This window comes from Hylaeus volcanicus, unplaced genomic scaffold (genome assembly GCF_026283585.1).
Source record: "Hylaeus volcanicus isolate JK05 unplaced genomic scaffold, UHH_iyHylVolc1.0_haploid 12258___fragment_4___debris, whole genome shotgun sequence".
NCBI classification, from domain to species: Eukaryota; Metazoa; Arthropoda; class Insecta; order Hymenoptera; family Colletidae; genus Hylaeus; species Hylaeus volcanicus.
This window is the reverse complement of record NW_026531632.1, coordinates 91,477-106,391: the sequence shown is the minus strand read 5'-3', so window position 1 is coordinate 106,391 and position 14,915 is coordinate 91,477. Positions and strand designations below refer to the sequence as shown.

At 32.6% G+C, this 14,915-nt stretch overlaps 4 protein-coding genes across 8 annotated transcripts in view; 2 read left to right on the top strand and 2 right to left on the bottom strand.

Annotated features, from left to right (window-relative positions):
- Positions 1-2,214, bottom strand: part of LOC128882199 (cuticle protein 19-like) — a 14,211-nt gene extending 11,997 nt beyond the window's left edge. Inside the window, exons 1-2 of one of the 3 annotated variants that reach the window (XM_054133788.1) lie at positions 1,479-2,214; positions 1,007-1,069 (exon numbers count right to left, since the gene is read on the bottom strand). In XM_054133788.1, the coding sequence (XP_053989763.1) occupies positions 1,007-1,069; positions 1,479-1,661 (246 nt within the window). In that variant the 5' untranslated portion in view covers positions 1,662-2,214. Of the gene's footprint in view, positions 1-1,006; positions 1,088-1,478 lie in introns of all 3 variants that reach the window. The other 2 variants (XM_054133791.1, XM_054133790.1) reach the window with 2 other exon arrangements.
- Positions 2,215-2,426: 212 nt separating this feature from the next.
- LOC128882198 (28S ribosomal protein S15, mitochondrial) lies at positions 2,427-14,892 on the bottom strand. Of its 2 annotated transcripts, XM_054133787.1 has the most exons (6): positions 14,739-14,892; positions 14,572-14,647; positions 4,547-4,794; positions 3,643-3,776; positions 2,849-3,044; positions 2,427-2,716 (listed from the first exon to the last, which is right to left on the bottom strand). In XM_054133787.1, exons 3-6 carry the CDS (start codon positions 4,777-4,779, stop codon positions 2,467-2,469), a joined length of 813 nt encoding a protein of 270 aa, XP_053989762.1. In that variant the 5' UTR covers positions 4,780-4,794; positions 14,572-14,647; positions 14,739-14,892; the 3' UTR covers positions 2,427-2,466. The 2 variants fall into 2 exon arrangements, with proteins under 2 accessions (XP_053989762.1, XP_053989761.1); XM_054133786.1 differs by lacking the exons at positions 14,572-14,647; positions 14,739-14,892 and adding an exon at positions 4,871-4,998.
- Positions 5,161-8,265, top strand: LOC128882195 (uncharacterized). The gene is made up of 3 exons (XM_054133783.1): positions 5,161-6,285; positions 7,135-7,940; positions 8,053-8,265. Exons 1-3 carry the CDS (start codon positions 5,863-5,865, stop codon positions 8,063-8,065), a joined length of 1,242 nt encoding a protein of 413 aa, XP_053989758.1. The 5' UTR covers positions 5,161-5,862; the 3' UTR covers positions 8,066-8,265.
- On the top strand, positions 9,015-14,565 carry LOC128882196 (uncharacterized). Of its 2 annotated transcripts, XM_054133785.1 has the most exons (3): positions 9,015-11,687; positions 11,799-11,944; positions 13,371-14,565. In XM_054133785.1, the coding sequence occupies exons 2-3, from the start codon at positions 11,812-11,814 to the stop codon at positions 14,126-14,128; spliced, it is 891 nt and encodes a 296-aa protein (XP_053989760.1). In that variant the 5' UTR covers positions 9,015-11,687; positions 11,799-11,811; the 3' UTR covers positions 14,129-14,565. The 2 variants fall into 2 exon arrangements, with proteins under 2 accessions (XP_053989760.1, XP_053989759.1); XM_054133784.1 differs by having other exon boundaries at positions 9,015-11,944.
- Positions 14,893-14,915: the final 23 nt, after the last annotated feature.

The window sequence follows — 14,915 nt, the reverse complement described above, 5'->3', positions numbered from 1 at the left end:
TACCCCCCATTTCCGGCTCCTCCCCGACTTTTGGGACACCCTGTATAGTAGAACGACAAGGAAGTCTAAATTATTTATCATTATGTTTCTATGTTTATAGCGAGAGACAGTTGAAATAAATAAAAATTCGATTTCTGATTTGTGCAAATTATTTATCAAATAGCAGTTTAATTATTTATCAAATAATAGTTTTGTCAAATTATGCATCTTTATATTTCTATGTTTATAGCGCGAGACAGTTGAAATAAATAAAAATTCGATTACTGGATTGTGCAAATTGTTTATCAAATAATAGTTTTTTCAGATTATTTATATTTAAATTTCTATGTTTATAGCGAGGCAGTTGAAATAAATAAAAGTACGATTTCTGTTGTTTGCAAATTATTTATCAAATAGTAGTTTAATTATTTATCAAACAATAGTTTTGTCAAATTATGCATCTTTATATGTCTATGTTTATAGCGCGAGACAGTTGAAATAAATAAAAATTCGATTTCTGTTTTGTGCAATATTCAATTCCAGTGTTCCATGTTTTCCTTTAAATATATATACATATATAAGAATTTATATTTATATAAATTATATTTATATTATATTATTATATTTATATATTTATATAATTATAATATATATAAAAGAAAACATGGAACATTGGAATTGAATATTGCACAAAACAGAAATAGAATTTTTATTTATTTCAACTGTCTCGCACTATAAACATAGAGATAGAAATATAAAGGTAAAATATAGGTCGTATGTTCGTCAGAACTATTGTAATCATTAAAACTGGTTAGAAATTTTTGATTTATTTTTGATTTAGTTTGATTATCAAGTTGCATTGTTTTATGGAAAAATGTAGAAACATTGCACGGACGATAAGTAGTTGAAAAATAAATTTAATATAAGGCGTTAGTATACGTGTACGTTATTGATAAAATCGAGAAATCTAATGAGAAGAATTATTTTCGATTTGAATCACCCGGTATGCACGAGTACGTTCACTTACATTTTTTGGCTCTTCTAGGTACAACGAGGGATGCGCAACGTGCAATCGTGGGAACGTCATCGTCTGCTTGGAATACAAATACTAATACAGTAGCAACAAATGATTCATGTTAAACAAACTTCGAAACATTCAATTGACGTAATAATTCAATCAGCGTAATAATTTCACTCTTCAATTTGCTTATTGATTTTATCACTCTTATTGATTACACTTATAATAAAATAATACAATGTGGCCTTGAGATCATCTTTTTATCTATCATAGTATCCTTAAGAAATAGAAAATAAAAATAAACGAACGAAAAGCATATTTAAATGTTACAAATAATGATATAAAAAAAATCAGATAACAATTACTATAAATAACAACATAATATCACACGAAAACAGTGTCAAATTATTTTTAAACTTCTCGAATTTTTTAAAAATCCATTTTGCAGTAAAAAATTCTGAAAAAATTCACAAACACGTACGCCATAATGTAGGATATCCTTGATTTTTTTCAAAATTTTTGATACTGTACGACATAAGATATACAGCTTAAACCGTAAATTCCATTTTGCTCTGTAACTAGTAAGGGCCCCTTCCAGTAAGGGTACGGGGTTGATACTTGGCACAAATGGTTTTTTTAACACTCTATTAATTGATATGTTCATGGATCAATTTGGTCTGGGACGTACAAAATTTAGGTCCCATGGACCTAAGGACGTTGGAGGTTCCGAACATAAACTGGACATAAAATGGACGTCCATAAGACTATCCATGCTATCTGGGTATAATAATGTATGATTTTTATAATGAATAAAGAAAAATTGAAAGTAAGAACTACTGGTGCAATTAAATAAATAACCTCTCAAACTCTATGCGCTCGTCTTGCGCAACAGCACTTTAACGAAGAATTTGAGAATCTAAAAGGCTTTACGTAATGTATGCACTATCCAGGCTATCGTCAGCGCCACAGCAGCACACTGCGATTCACTGTTTCTCAAGTTTCATTACAGTACTAGCAATAAAAATTATACTAATTATGATAATAACAAATGAGAAAATTTGTGCATCTCTCACGAACAGAACCGAGGTTCTGTGAAGTAACATATTCTCCAGGGACAATAATATGTTATCAAAAATATTAACATACTTTGTAACAATTTATAGAAAAATAGAAATAATTGTTGATTTTTTTAAGTGGTTAGTCTAACCAGTACTAAGAAAAAGAGTACATGCAAATTTTTCTTTAATACATTGGAATGAAAAAATATGTATATTTGTAAATGAAAAATTAGATACTTGTGCTCTATATAAAAAATAATTAAAAAGAATGTTCACTTGATCAGCGAAAACAAATTTAACTTAATAAATGCTGATTAAAACAGGATATCAAGGGATAAAGTGGTAAAACTGAATAAAAACAGATGGAAATATAGCATTTGTTTAACTAAATTTAATTAATTTATGATTTATTTAATTTGACAATTCCTCTGCTTTTTTCCGTGCAGCCTCAATATCCTCTTCTGTTACAGATGGTTCCAATCCCCATTTTTTTTCTTCTTTTAAAATAAACGCTAATTTTTCAGCCTTTTCACGGTAAAAAGTTTTCTGTTGCGCTTTTAATTCCTTTTTATATGCATCCAATTTGCTTTGAACGATGTTATCGCAATGCTGTTGCGTTAGTATTCTCAGTGAATCTTTTCTTGATACCGGACCTTCTTTTCTACAATTCATTATAAGGCAAATGATACAAATAATAACATATAAAGATGTACAATATTACACATCAGAAATTAAGATAGCAATCAGGTAATTCTACGAATTTTGTGTAAATCAAAGAAAAAAGATATCGTACACTGGTGTAGCTTTAAAAACAAGATTCATCCGTTCAAGAACCCATTCAAATCGCTTGTAGTCCCATTTACGTAAATCGTTGAGGAATTTCCTCCTTTTGTCAATCAATTCTTTCAAATATACTTTCATGATTACGTTTCTTGGATATTTTTTCATAAATTGCTGAAAGTACAGTATTTCACTCGTCATTGCTGCAACTGAAACAATTTGTCTATCGTTATTAAGTACTTATACAATGTATATATAAATATTCAATAAATAGTAGATAAAGGCTGAATGGAAAATGAGACATTTGTTTAAGATCGACACGACTAATACAATCAACAATTACAGTTGTAAATGGCTGAAACAGGTACATAATTTAAGATCAGAATAAATATATTGTAAAACTTTAAATATATTTAAATTACGATAGCAAAGTAGTATCATCTTTTGAGAAATAACATGCAAGTACTATTATTCAGCGGATGCAATGCCAATTATGGCAGAGTTAGATAAATTAGCATCTCAATTTTTTGTCAGAGACCTTAATTAAACTATTAAATTTCAAGGCAATTATTGTCTTTATGTTTAGTTACCTACTTAAGAAATTAATAGTAATATAATTATATGAGGTCACGATACAGGTTTTGTAAAAATGATAGTTCAAACTTTGAGTGCATAAGGAATATAGGTTTAGAAGTAGATCATTTTCAAAAGCTGATACACAAATTAATGTAAACAGAAATGAATTGTCATTAATCTTTACATAGAGAAAAATCTTCACAGATATTTTATACTTATAAACTTACTTACTTCTGGATTCTGTAGAACCTCGATCGCAAACATGCCGTTTTACTAGTGCCATTGCTTTTTCTCTCTTCAAATTTCTCACTTCTTTCGCACGTTGAAATTTTATGGAGAACATCTTCCTTACAAGATCGTTAGCGCTATATCATACAAATTTTTAATTCATTATTCATATTGTTAATATAGGTGCACTCTGTTTTACTGTGACCTGTACTAATGACAATTTTTAATTATATTTTGTTTTAGTGTTTTATTCTTCCCACATCTTCTTGAGCTTTCTATTTAAGATTTATATAAATGTAATTTTTGTTATAGTTTTGTAAGCTGTCGCATGAATATCCTTATTTTTTTCATTAGAAATATACATGTACATTCCATTAATCATTATTGCATTAAGATTTAATTATGGTGTTAATGTCAAACACTATTCTACTAACACTATTATTGAAAAAAAGTACTGGCAACTTTGCAATTTTAAAAATGTGTTTTAACATTTTAGTGGTAGAATGTTATATAAGAGAAATGCATGGTACCATTAAAAACATGTAATACCATCTTAAACTGTCTATGTTGCCTTTACGTGCACAGAATTTACACCGATTATATGTATACTCTCTGCGAAATGCTACACTACTCGTTTACATTTTCTAATAAAATCAGGATACCGTAAAGTGGGATTTTTCATATATTTTTAAATTACAATAGCAAAGTAGTATCATCTTTTGAGAAATAACATGCGAGTATTGTTGTTCAGCGGATGCAATGCTAATTATGGCAGAATTAGATAAATTAGTATCTCAATTTTTTGTCAGAGACCTTAATGAATCTATATATCAATATATATTTCAGAATTCTCTAAAGTGTGTCACAATTAAGTCATAAATAAGTAGTTACAAGCAAATCTACTAACCCCTCCCATTCTTTAGAATTTTCGTAATAAAGACGAATGTCATTTTGATCGACATGTATATCTAAACCCAAATCACCACTTTGTCTGGGATCTATTTCACGAATCACAGGTGCTCGAGACCATTTGATTTTGAAGTTCTCAACTGTGGCAATATCTCGAGTCACATAACCTCCTAACTTATGAATATTATTTATTCTTCCACAAAATAATCTAGTAGTTGTTGCTAGATTCATCGTATCTGAAACACCCTTAAAATAGAAAAGATAATTAAACTAAGTTTAAAAATATGACGATGTCAATAAAACCAGTAAAAAATATTTATACTTCGAATCTACGTTAAACAGAAACGAGCAACAACGAGTCGCAACGAGTTAATTAACAGCGCATGTTTATATACCTAAATCAAAGATGGCCACCATCTTATTTAGATGCAAATTCAAATAAGGAATAAAAGATAAACTATTGATACGTATTGTGTAAACTAAAAATTATAATTTGAAGTGCAAATTGACATTATATCTTAAAACACTACATGGTGTTTTTGTAATTCATTATTTGAATAAAGCTATGCCAATGCTTGGTTTAGATTCATTTTATTCGACTTAACATTATTTATAAATTATACAATTTATCGGTCTAATATATCAAATCCTTAACATACATGGAAGGACAAATAAATATATTTATACTACAGGGTGTTCCAAAAATGTTGTAACATTCTGAAATGGGTGGTTCGGAAGGTGATTTGAAACACCTTTTTCCTTAGCGAAAATGTTGTGCGGGGTTTCGTTAAGCTGATATTAAGAGAAAACACTGACCAATCAGAGCGCGAGGATGCCGATGGAGCGCCAGCAGTAGGCGTGGCTACGCGCTAGGCGGCCGCGCTCATACGCTACCGCGAGCACTCCACCGGCATACTCGCGCTCTGATTGGTCAGCGTTTTATGTTAATATCTCCTTAACGAAGCCTCGGACAATATTTTCGCTAAGGAAAAAGTTGTTTGAAATCACCTCCTGAACCACCCCTTTCAAGGACCTTCAATATTTTTGGGACACCCTGTATACCCCTGAAGGGGCGGCACGATAATCTTGCCCGGGGCGCCAATATTGCTAACCGACCCTAATCTTGGAAAGGACGGAACGTTTTTCTGTCTTCGTCGTATGCGCAAACGGGCTGCGCAGTCGTCTCCGCATAATCTCCGCATATCTCGGTTTTCGACCGAAACGCGGAGATCTCCGTGCTTTTGGCATCCCTGTTTCAGTTCACTTTAGTTGTTCCTGGTTGTTCCTTTGCGACAGCCGTGACTAGTCGTGAAAATGGATTCCGAAGTCGCTGCTGCTGCGTTGCTAGTATTAGTAATGGCTCGAAGAAATAAGAAAAAAACCGCACGAAAGCGGCGATTTTGGGTGTCCCAGTTGTACAAAAATCGTGACACACATGTCGCGGAATCGCTAATGAAGGACTTATCCCTCACACAATTCGGGAACTTCTGTCGCATGCATGCGACAGACTTCGAGCACATTTTAAATAAAATAGCACCGTTAATAAGTACGCAGTGTACGACCTTCCGGGCGAGTGTAAGCGCGAAGGAAAAGTTGGCGGTTGCACTGCGGTTCCTCGCCTCGGGAGACTCCTTCACCTCGTTGACATACTTATTCAAAATGTCTGCCCAAAGTATTTCGCGGAGCGTGTTCCTCGTGTGCGAAGCCCTTATTCAGACGTTGAAGGATCATATAAAGGTAAGGGAGAAATGTGTATTACATTTATAATTTCTTTTATTGACTGAACTGCAGCATGGATGCCAGAGCCGGGACGCGTTTCTTTGCGCATGCGTGGCGAACATGGCGTCAGTGAAGTATACGCGCGACTGAAAAGCGGTGTCTTCATTCCCCCTTATAATATTACAAGTATATTCATAATTTAAAGATAAACATAGGACAATATATAAATAATAAGAACAAATATATCAATGACTTCACATTCATAGCCACAACAATAGCTATAGCATCCCTCCTGTTACTTCCATGCAGGAGGAATGTTATTTTTAAGGGTTTTATTCATTTTTAGAGTGTAGTCTATTAAAACTCAATTAGAAATGAATGTCAATGTATCATGTTAGATTACCTTCTATATTTAAATTCAGCTGGCAATGCTTGGATAAAATTGTATTAGTTGGACCAGAAAGTAATGTCTTTTCTGCGAATGTCAATACTTGTTTATCATTTATCAGTTCATCGTATATCAATTGAATTTTATCGATCGGGTATTGAAAATTTGCACACTAAATAGCAAAAGGTTGTCGATAACGAGGGTGATTACATAATTGATTAAAAACAAAAACTTGTTATAAATTTATTTATTTGAAGTTAATATAAAAGAAACGACATTACTTTCTGGTCCCCTAATATGTATTACTAAGACAGTTTTTGCAAATATCTTGAATATCTTGAAAATTTGTAATTACTACCAAAAACGATAATGATATTCGTATACAGCACACCAAGTGCCACAGTCTTACCATTTTCGCAACTATTTCAACTCTTCTAATGAAATAATTATAAATCATTAAGTGAAGTTATTAATTGCAGCTACCAAACACTTCCGAAGAATGGATCCAATGTGCTAATATATTTGACGAAACATGGAACTTTCCACATGCGATTGGTGCAATAGATGGCAAACATATAATGTTGCAGACAACACTAAATACCGGCTCAGAGCATAATAACGATGAACTATTCCACAGCATAGTCCTGTTTACATTAGTGGATGCGAAATGTAATTTTTTGTTTATTGACGTCGGGCGCCCCATTTTCGATGGGGTCATGTTTAAGCATTCTGCGATATACAAAAAGCTTGAAGACCACTCTCTGGGTCTTCCTGATGCAAAACCTCTTCCTGGTAGATCTGCAGACGTACCGTTTGTTATTTTGGGCGATGAAGCTTTTGCTTTACGCACAAATATAATGAGGCCGTATGCAGGTGTACGCAAGAAGGAGTCAAGTGAAAGGACTTATAATCATCGTTTAGGTAGAGCCCGGAGAGTAGTTGAAAATGCTTTTGGTGTATCATCAGCAGTGTTTCGAGTGCTTCAGAAACCTCTTCTAGTGAATTCCGACAAAGCTAGCCTGATTGTAACTGCAATTATGTATTTACATAATTTCCTTCGATCTGGATCATCCAGTAAGATATATTGTCCACCGGGTGAATTGGATAGTTTTGTTGGGGACAGTCTTGTCGAAGGAAACTGGAGAAGGGATGTTTCCGAAGCACAGACCACTGGAATGCAAAATATGCGCCCCATACGAGATCGGCGGGCTCCGGAATTAGCGGAAGACGTTAGAAAGGAATTCACGGACTATTTCATGCAGAAAGGTCGCCTTTCGGGAAAAGGGTAATGATAAAGATACGCTTTGTATTTGCCTCTTCCAGTTCCGCTTGATTTTTCCACCTTCCCCTTTTCCCGTCTAAACGATGCCAATAGCGATGTTATTTTTGCTTTACAGATATCGGCTGTAGTTTCCATTATCTGTGAGAATTCACACCATCCAACGTCAAATGCTTCATGTGGCATCGGTGTGACAAAGGGTTCCACAGTTACTCCCGCTCTCTATACAATGGAATCAATTGAAGACTTTTCTCTTCACTCCATACGTATCGTGCTGTTTGATTTTGTCTTACTTCTGAGCTGATGGCACAGTTTATAAATCAGCTCTTTTCAGAGCTACCATATATTCAAACGTAGAAACTCTGGATTCAATCTATTACATGATTCAGACAATTTTGGTACAATTGTCTTTTTTCTTATAATACATAGGTTTGTCAGTCAGTGTAATAAGTATTCGTACAGTAATGATTTATTTTAAATTGGTTGCTATACGAATACTTCTTACAGCAAGTAAGAAGTTTTCCAGTACAAGTTTTTCAGTTCTTAGATTGCACGGGTTCAAGGATTCCATTTCGCCCAGAATGTAAGTACAGTACAAATAGAGTAAGTTTCATTATCGCATTATTGCGTTACCATAATGCAGGAAAACAAAATTTCAGAAAATGGGTATTCCGTAGTTTAGTCTGTAGTTTACATACACAAATTGTTGTGAATATTGACTAACATTTTGCAGTAAAGATACACAATTTTCATGTATAATGCGTTTTGTCCTACAGCTAATAGATCCTGAAATATTGGATCACATAAGTTTTGTACGTTAGAAGCCAGGATCTTATTCGTTCAAGCTGTCCTCCAACAGTTCTCACTTTCTGTCTGCTCCAATGTATGTGAATTGTAAGTACAAAACTTATTATTACCAATATTACCATCAATATTAATACTAACATAGGGAGGAAGGTACTCGGTCTGAATGAGTGTCTCGCAGACGTTTCATTGCTACAAATTTCGTCCGGTGAACAGGGAATTAGCCTGTTATTCCCTTTTGGATATACCCGACCTACAGACAATGTAATTAGTAACGAAATTTTATTGTATTTTGAAACATTTGGGACAGCAAACTCTATAGAATGCTGCAATTGGATTGTTTTCGATGATGAGCAAACTGAGACTGAGAATTTACAGTTATCTAAGCTGAAATTATTAAAATTGTGTAATGTAAAATTGTAGATTGTAATTCAAATATAGTGAATGAAGAAATTATTGAAAGAATAAAATATACTTGAATGCATTAATTGCATTACGAATTTGTCTAAAAAACAAATAACAGCAATGGTGAAGGATGATAGACTTTTGAACATAGTGAGAACAATGTTCTTATCTGGAGCTGTATTTTCAAGTTGGTGAATTTTTATGTGATGTGTCTGAATATTTTTATAACGCAATAATGTTTATACACATTAACTGTATGCAATATTGCCCCACGCCACAACAAATACATGAAACCCACTCAGACAGTATTTCCATTTGCATTTAGTACAATTTAACATGTTGCATTGAAATTTCTTATTCTTTTTGTCATTATTGGGTTACGGGGAGGTGCAAGTTAAATACTTGCCACAGGCGCTTCATATTCTAGTTACGGCACTGCTCGCCCAGCCCTACTGCATTGAATTCTATGTACACCTGTGTATACTATATGTATAAATGTTGGACATTGGGTCAAAAAATGAATGTTCAAATTTTAAAACCTAAATACATTTTAATGAATCTTTAAACCTTTGACAATTATGTTTCACAGTACTTTTATGTTTTGCTTCACTATTTACCTCATGGCATCTGAAATTAGTTACGTTGATCTATTTATCTTTTTTTTAATTTACATTGTAATTCTTGTATTACATGACTTTACCAAAAGAATGTCTGCAATATCAAACGTTGGGGTTGTAATCATTCTAAAATAAACAGAAAAATGATTTAAATGCACAACAGAACTTTGTGACATTTCATTGTAGAAGTTATAAATGGTTTATTAAATTATAAAAATCGCCTAAACTTGCCCAGAAACAACTTTGTACCATTTGTTTTTAAGAAGTATGTAGATTGTAACCATTCACGTAGTTTTTGCTTTTAGTTGGTTTTTCGTCAGAAATTTAATTTAATTGTTGATGCTGCCCTTTTGGGAGACACTAATGGATCTAAGTGGAATGTCTATTATATTTTTTTCAACAATAATAATATTCACTTATCCAGTATCAGCTATAGGAAATGTGTATATCACAATACAAAAGTTAAAGATTGAAGAAATTAAAAAAAACTGTGATTTATAACATAGTTTTGAAACGTATATGCACATACTACGGTACTGTACGAAAAAGGGATAAAAGCTATCCTGAACAATTTAATATCCACCAGGACCAGCAATATTAACTATTATTCTTTTGGATTATCCCCCTTACACTGTTTAATTAGATGCTTCGAATGCTTATACACATTGCGTACAGATTAGATTTTAAATGCTGGACTACCAGATTTCATAGGCAACAATTTGAAGAAAAAAAAAGATATATTCAAAAGGAATTTAAAAATAAAATGGGCCTATTAGTTGATTATGTAAAACAAGGAAAAGGAACATTCAATGATGGGAACACGGCCAGGAAATTTCCAGAAGCAAAACAACTTTTGGAAGAAGAAATGGATTTGAATCTATAAAAGGTAATGAATAAATATTTATATTAAATAATAAGATAAGTACAAAAATGACAAAAATAAGTATTATTATATAAACAGATACCTTCTGAGAACAATTCATAATAAATATTTAACATATGTTACTGATTTCATACTTAGTTGTACCAATGTCCAATGATACTATGCGCTCGCCCTACTGTGCTACGTGTCTCTGGCGGTGTATGGGAGCTCATATATGCAGTTCGGTGCAGTGATGCCAGATTTAGTTCCCAGTCGCGCATGCGCACTGATTTTAGCGTCAATAAAGTATCTAACACGACCATAAAACTGGTGCTCTTAGTCTTAGTCGTCCCAAAGAAAAATAGAATTATAAATGAAAATTGGAAGTACTTCTTAGCATGCAATAATATTAATTGTGTGGGTAAATTGTAACATTGTGGTAAAGGTTGAAATAATTTTACAGACAAAATACATTTTTTATAATTAAAAAAATGGTTCTGTTGGTTTTGACGAAAGAGTATTAGACTATTAGTATTATTTAGTATTATACTACATTAGTATTATTACTTGTATTAGACTAATACTCTTTGGTTTTGACGCCAACCGTTGCTATAGGATCATAGAATCATTCGTTGTTTCCTATAGCTACGGCACTGCGCGCTCGGCTTTTTGCGACGCGCATGCGCGACTGGGAGACAACTCTGGCATCACTGTGTCGTGTCGGTGCCGATACGTGTCGTTGCCGGAACGTGACGTCCGTGCTGTATAATTTGAGGCGGTGTCCAGGGTACACAATAAAGAAACGAACGCACGCGTTCATAAAATTGAGTGTATAAACATTTATATATCTGCTATATCATTGAGTAACTATTCGTATGTTTTAATAAACAGTGACGAACTAAACTACCAATGAATATTAATTTATTTCATTAATATACAACAGTGCGTGTTATGTTATAAACATTCACCGTTCCTTCGACTAATTACATATTCAAGAACTTTTCTTTCTGCTTTTCTTCTTATTATTATATATTATTATATTATATTTCATTTTCCCCATATTTGGTGCGTATATCATAACGTTAATTCATCCACATATTTTTACGCGCAAGAATATTAAAGAATGTTAATGAATATTAAAAATTTAATTTATATTTCATGCTTAAATACCTGTAGAAGTATATAAAAAATGAACGACGAACAATTAATTGAATTAATTCGACAATATCCGGCTTTATACGATTTGTCAGATAGTAAATATATGGACACCACTTATAAAATTAATATTTGGAATAAGATTGGGACGTGGATGAAAGAAGATGGTAAGTACTTACATTATATTATAATACTTATCTTATTATTAGACATATTGTATTAGAGTGAATATAAATACATAAATATAACTAACAATATAAATATAACATGTACAGGGTGTCCCGCAACTAATGTAAGAATTGTTTTACAATCATTTCCGGTTCTTACACTAGTTACGGTACATCCTGTGTAATAGAATATGTAAGTGTATTATACAGGGTGTCCCAAAAATGTTGGAGGTCCTTGAAAGAGGTGGTTCGGGAGGTGATTTGAAACAATATTTTCGGTAAAGAAAACGTTGTTTCAATCACCCCCCGAACCGCCCCTTTCAAGGAACTCCAATATTTTTGAGACACCCTGTATATCGGTGACATAGAGGGTTTGTCAAAATTGTGTTGAAACATTTCTTGCTAAAACACCATATTTTCGAGTTATTATGGTGTACAAGTTAAAGTAGGACACCTTGTATGTATTATACAGGGTGTCCCAAAAAATGTTGGAGGTCCTTGAAAGGAGTGGTTCAGGAGGTGATTTGAAACAACTTTTTCCTTAGCGAAAATATTGTCCGAGGCTTCGTTAAGGAGATATTAACAGAAAACCCCGAACCAATCAGAGTGCGAGTATGCCGGCGGACCGCCCACGGTAACGTAGGCCACGCCCTAAGCGGCTGCGCTCTGATTGGTCGGGGTTTTCTGTTGATATCTCCTTAACGAAGCGTCGGACAACATTTTCGATAAGGAAAAAGTTGCTTCAAATTTATAAATAAATCATCCTCCGAACCACCATTTTCAAGGAACTCCAATATTTTTGGGACACCCTGTATATTTAACACAGTATAACTTCCAATAATAACGAGTAATATTTTATCAATATTTCTTTCATTTTTAATTTATTTTCATTTTTTTCATACTAATTATACTTTTATTAAAATATACAATAATTTAAACTGTGTATTGCCAAGTATTTATGATTGTGATTCTTTTTGCAACTCAAAAAATATAAAATAAAGATATGTTAATATTTTGTGATGATTTATTGATTAGGTAACAATATGTATACATATGAAAAAATATAGCTTTAGACTTTGTTTAAATACGTACAAAAAATATGTGAATTTAAAATTGCACAAAAAGTTGTAAAATTGTGTTTATTATAGTTATAGAAATTATATACCCTATTTTTCATCAAAACTGTATTTTTTGCAATAACATAAATAAAAAGAAGATATTGAAGAGAATATTAAATATTTTACATTAAAATCTCGCGACCCTATTTAAGAAATTAATTAATTAATTAAGAAAGATTTTAAGAATAACTCCTGTAGCTACATACCTGAAAGAAAGGAATCTTATTTATATCCACAAGAAAAAGTGATCCACTAACTAATACGGAATAAGAGTTGATAACAATTGCTTTGTTCGATACTTTTTTCAGTGTCAGTATGTAAAGCCCGATGGAATAATATAAGAGACAATTACAGAAGATCTCTTAAGAAGATAATGACTAAAAGCGGGAAAAGTGGAAAAAAAGTCAAAGTTTATAAATATTCGCAGCAATTAAGTTTTTTGAACCAACAATTCGACCAAAGAGAAACTAAAGATAGTATTGAAAGCCAAGAGAAAGATCAAACCTTAACAGAAGAAGAACGTGACATACCAGAAGAGTGCAAAAAGGAAGAAAGCCAAGAAGAAAACGAATACGTTGTACATAATGATGAAGCGGAATTAAATGTTGCATTACACATGAATAACGATTCACATAATTTGAGTTGTACTTCAGATACACTTGAAATTTCCAGAAGGCCAATTAAACGAAAAGCAAAAACGAGAAACATAGCGACACCTCAACAAACAGCGACATCAAAATTAGTAGATTATTTCATTAAGCAGAAACAAAATAGCATCCTGCAGCATCCCGTAGATGCATTCTTGGCTGGCATTGCACCAACTTTGAAAGCTTTACCTCCGTATTATCTACATTTGGCGAAATCAGAGATTTTTTCTGCCGTTCAAAAATATGAAATGAAAATGTTAACAAAGCAACACTTCTACCAACATAGTTCTCAACACAGTTCGGCTCATACTTCCAATAGTTCATCACAAAATACTCCACTACCATCACCTAATGAACCAGTTGTACATCACGAAAATACAACGGCAACATTTGAAAATCCAAACACATCTATGTATTAACAAAAAAAAAAGAATAAAGAAAATAAAACATTATTTCTTCCAAATATACCAATTACTATTATTTACCTCAAACTATTAATCATCCCTTCTGAGTTATAGCCTTTCTCCAGTGAGTGGAAGTACATACAATGCAACAGCTGACTATTTCTTTTACATTCACAATGGAATACAGACGTAGGAAGAAAGTTAACATTGTGAATCGCGAAATAGATACTAAGTAAAGGGTGAATCTCAATCAGGGACAGCATGAACCTGTGGCTGTCTGCGGGTCAGATTCAACCCTGTTAGATTTAAAGCAAGCTTGTACAAAAGTATTAATAGTTGGTTCCTTTATTAATAAACTACAAATGAAGTACATATAAGACTGATAAGCAATACTGAAGATATACAGTATCGCTGTTATTAAATAAGAAGACTGTTAATAAAATAAGTACGACTCTTACCTATAGAATTTTCCTCTACAAATAAATCTTAGCCTATCCTCTCAATTGGTGCGTCAATTACATAGGGATATAGTCCCTAGTGATAGAAATAGAATATAAGAATAATAGACTGTTATAAAGACATAATAACATAAGTTGCAATATATTATAACTTAAGCAATACTTACTATAATATTAGGCATATCTAACTCAATGTAAAATAGATTAAGCTTCAAAGATTGTTATTAGATTATAAGTCAAATTTTGTATTTTATACTCTTGTTGTAAAGAAAGTGCAAAGTACAAGTTATCTACGCACTATAATAAACGAAACAAAAAAATAGGAAGAAAGCGCCATCTTGTTT

Excerpts from the sequence above, each read along its gene's own strand:
- LOC128882198 (XM_054133787.1), bottom strand. The coding sequence starts at position 4,779 with ATGAATCTAGCAACAACTACTAGATTATTTTGTGGAAGAATAAATAAT. Across the intron at positions 3,777-4,546 it reads AATTCTAAAGAATGGGAGGG|CGCTAACGATCTTGTAAGGA; the intron begins GTTAGTAGATTT and ends TGTATGATATAG. Across the intron at positions 3,045-3,642 it reads AGGTTCTACAGAATCCAGAA|TTGCAGCAATGACGAGTGAA; the intron begins GTAAGTAAGTTT and ends AAATTGTTTCAG.
- LOC128882195 (XM_054133783.1), top strand. The coding sequence starts at position 5,863 with ATGGATTCCGAAGTCGCTGCTGCTGCGTTGCTAGTATTAGTAATGGCT. Across the intron at positions 6,286-7,134 it reads CGTTGAAGGATCATATAAAG|CTACCAAACACTTCCGAAGA; the intron begins GTAAGGGAGAAA and ends TATTAATTGCAG.
- LOC128882196 (XM_054133785.1), top strand. The coding sequence starts at position 11,812 with ATGAACGACGAACAATTAATTGAATTAATTCGACAATATCCGGCTTTA. Across the intron at positions 11,945-13,370 it reads GACGTGGATGAAAGAAGATG|TGTCAGTATGTAAAGCCCGA; the intron begins GTAAGTACTTAC and ends TACTTTTTTCAG.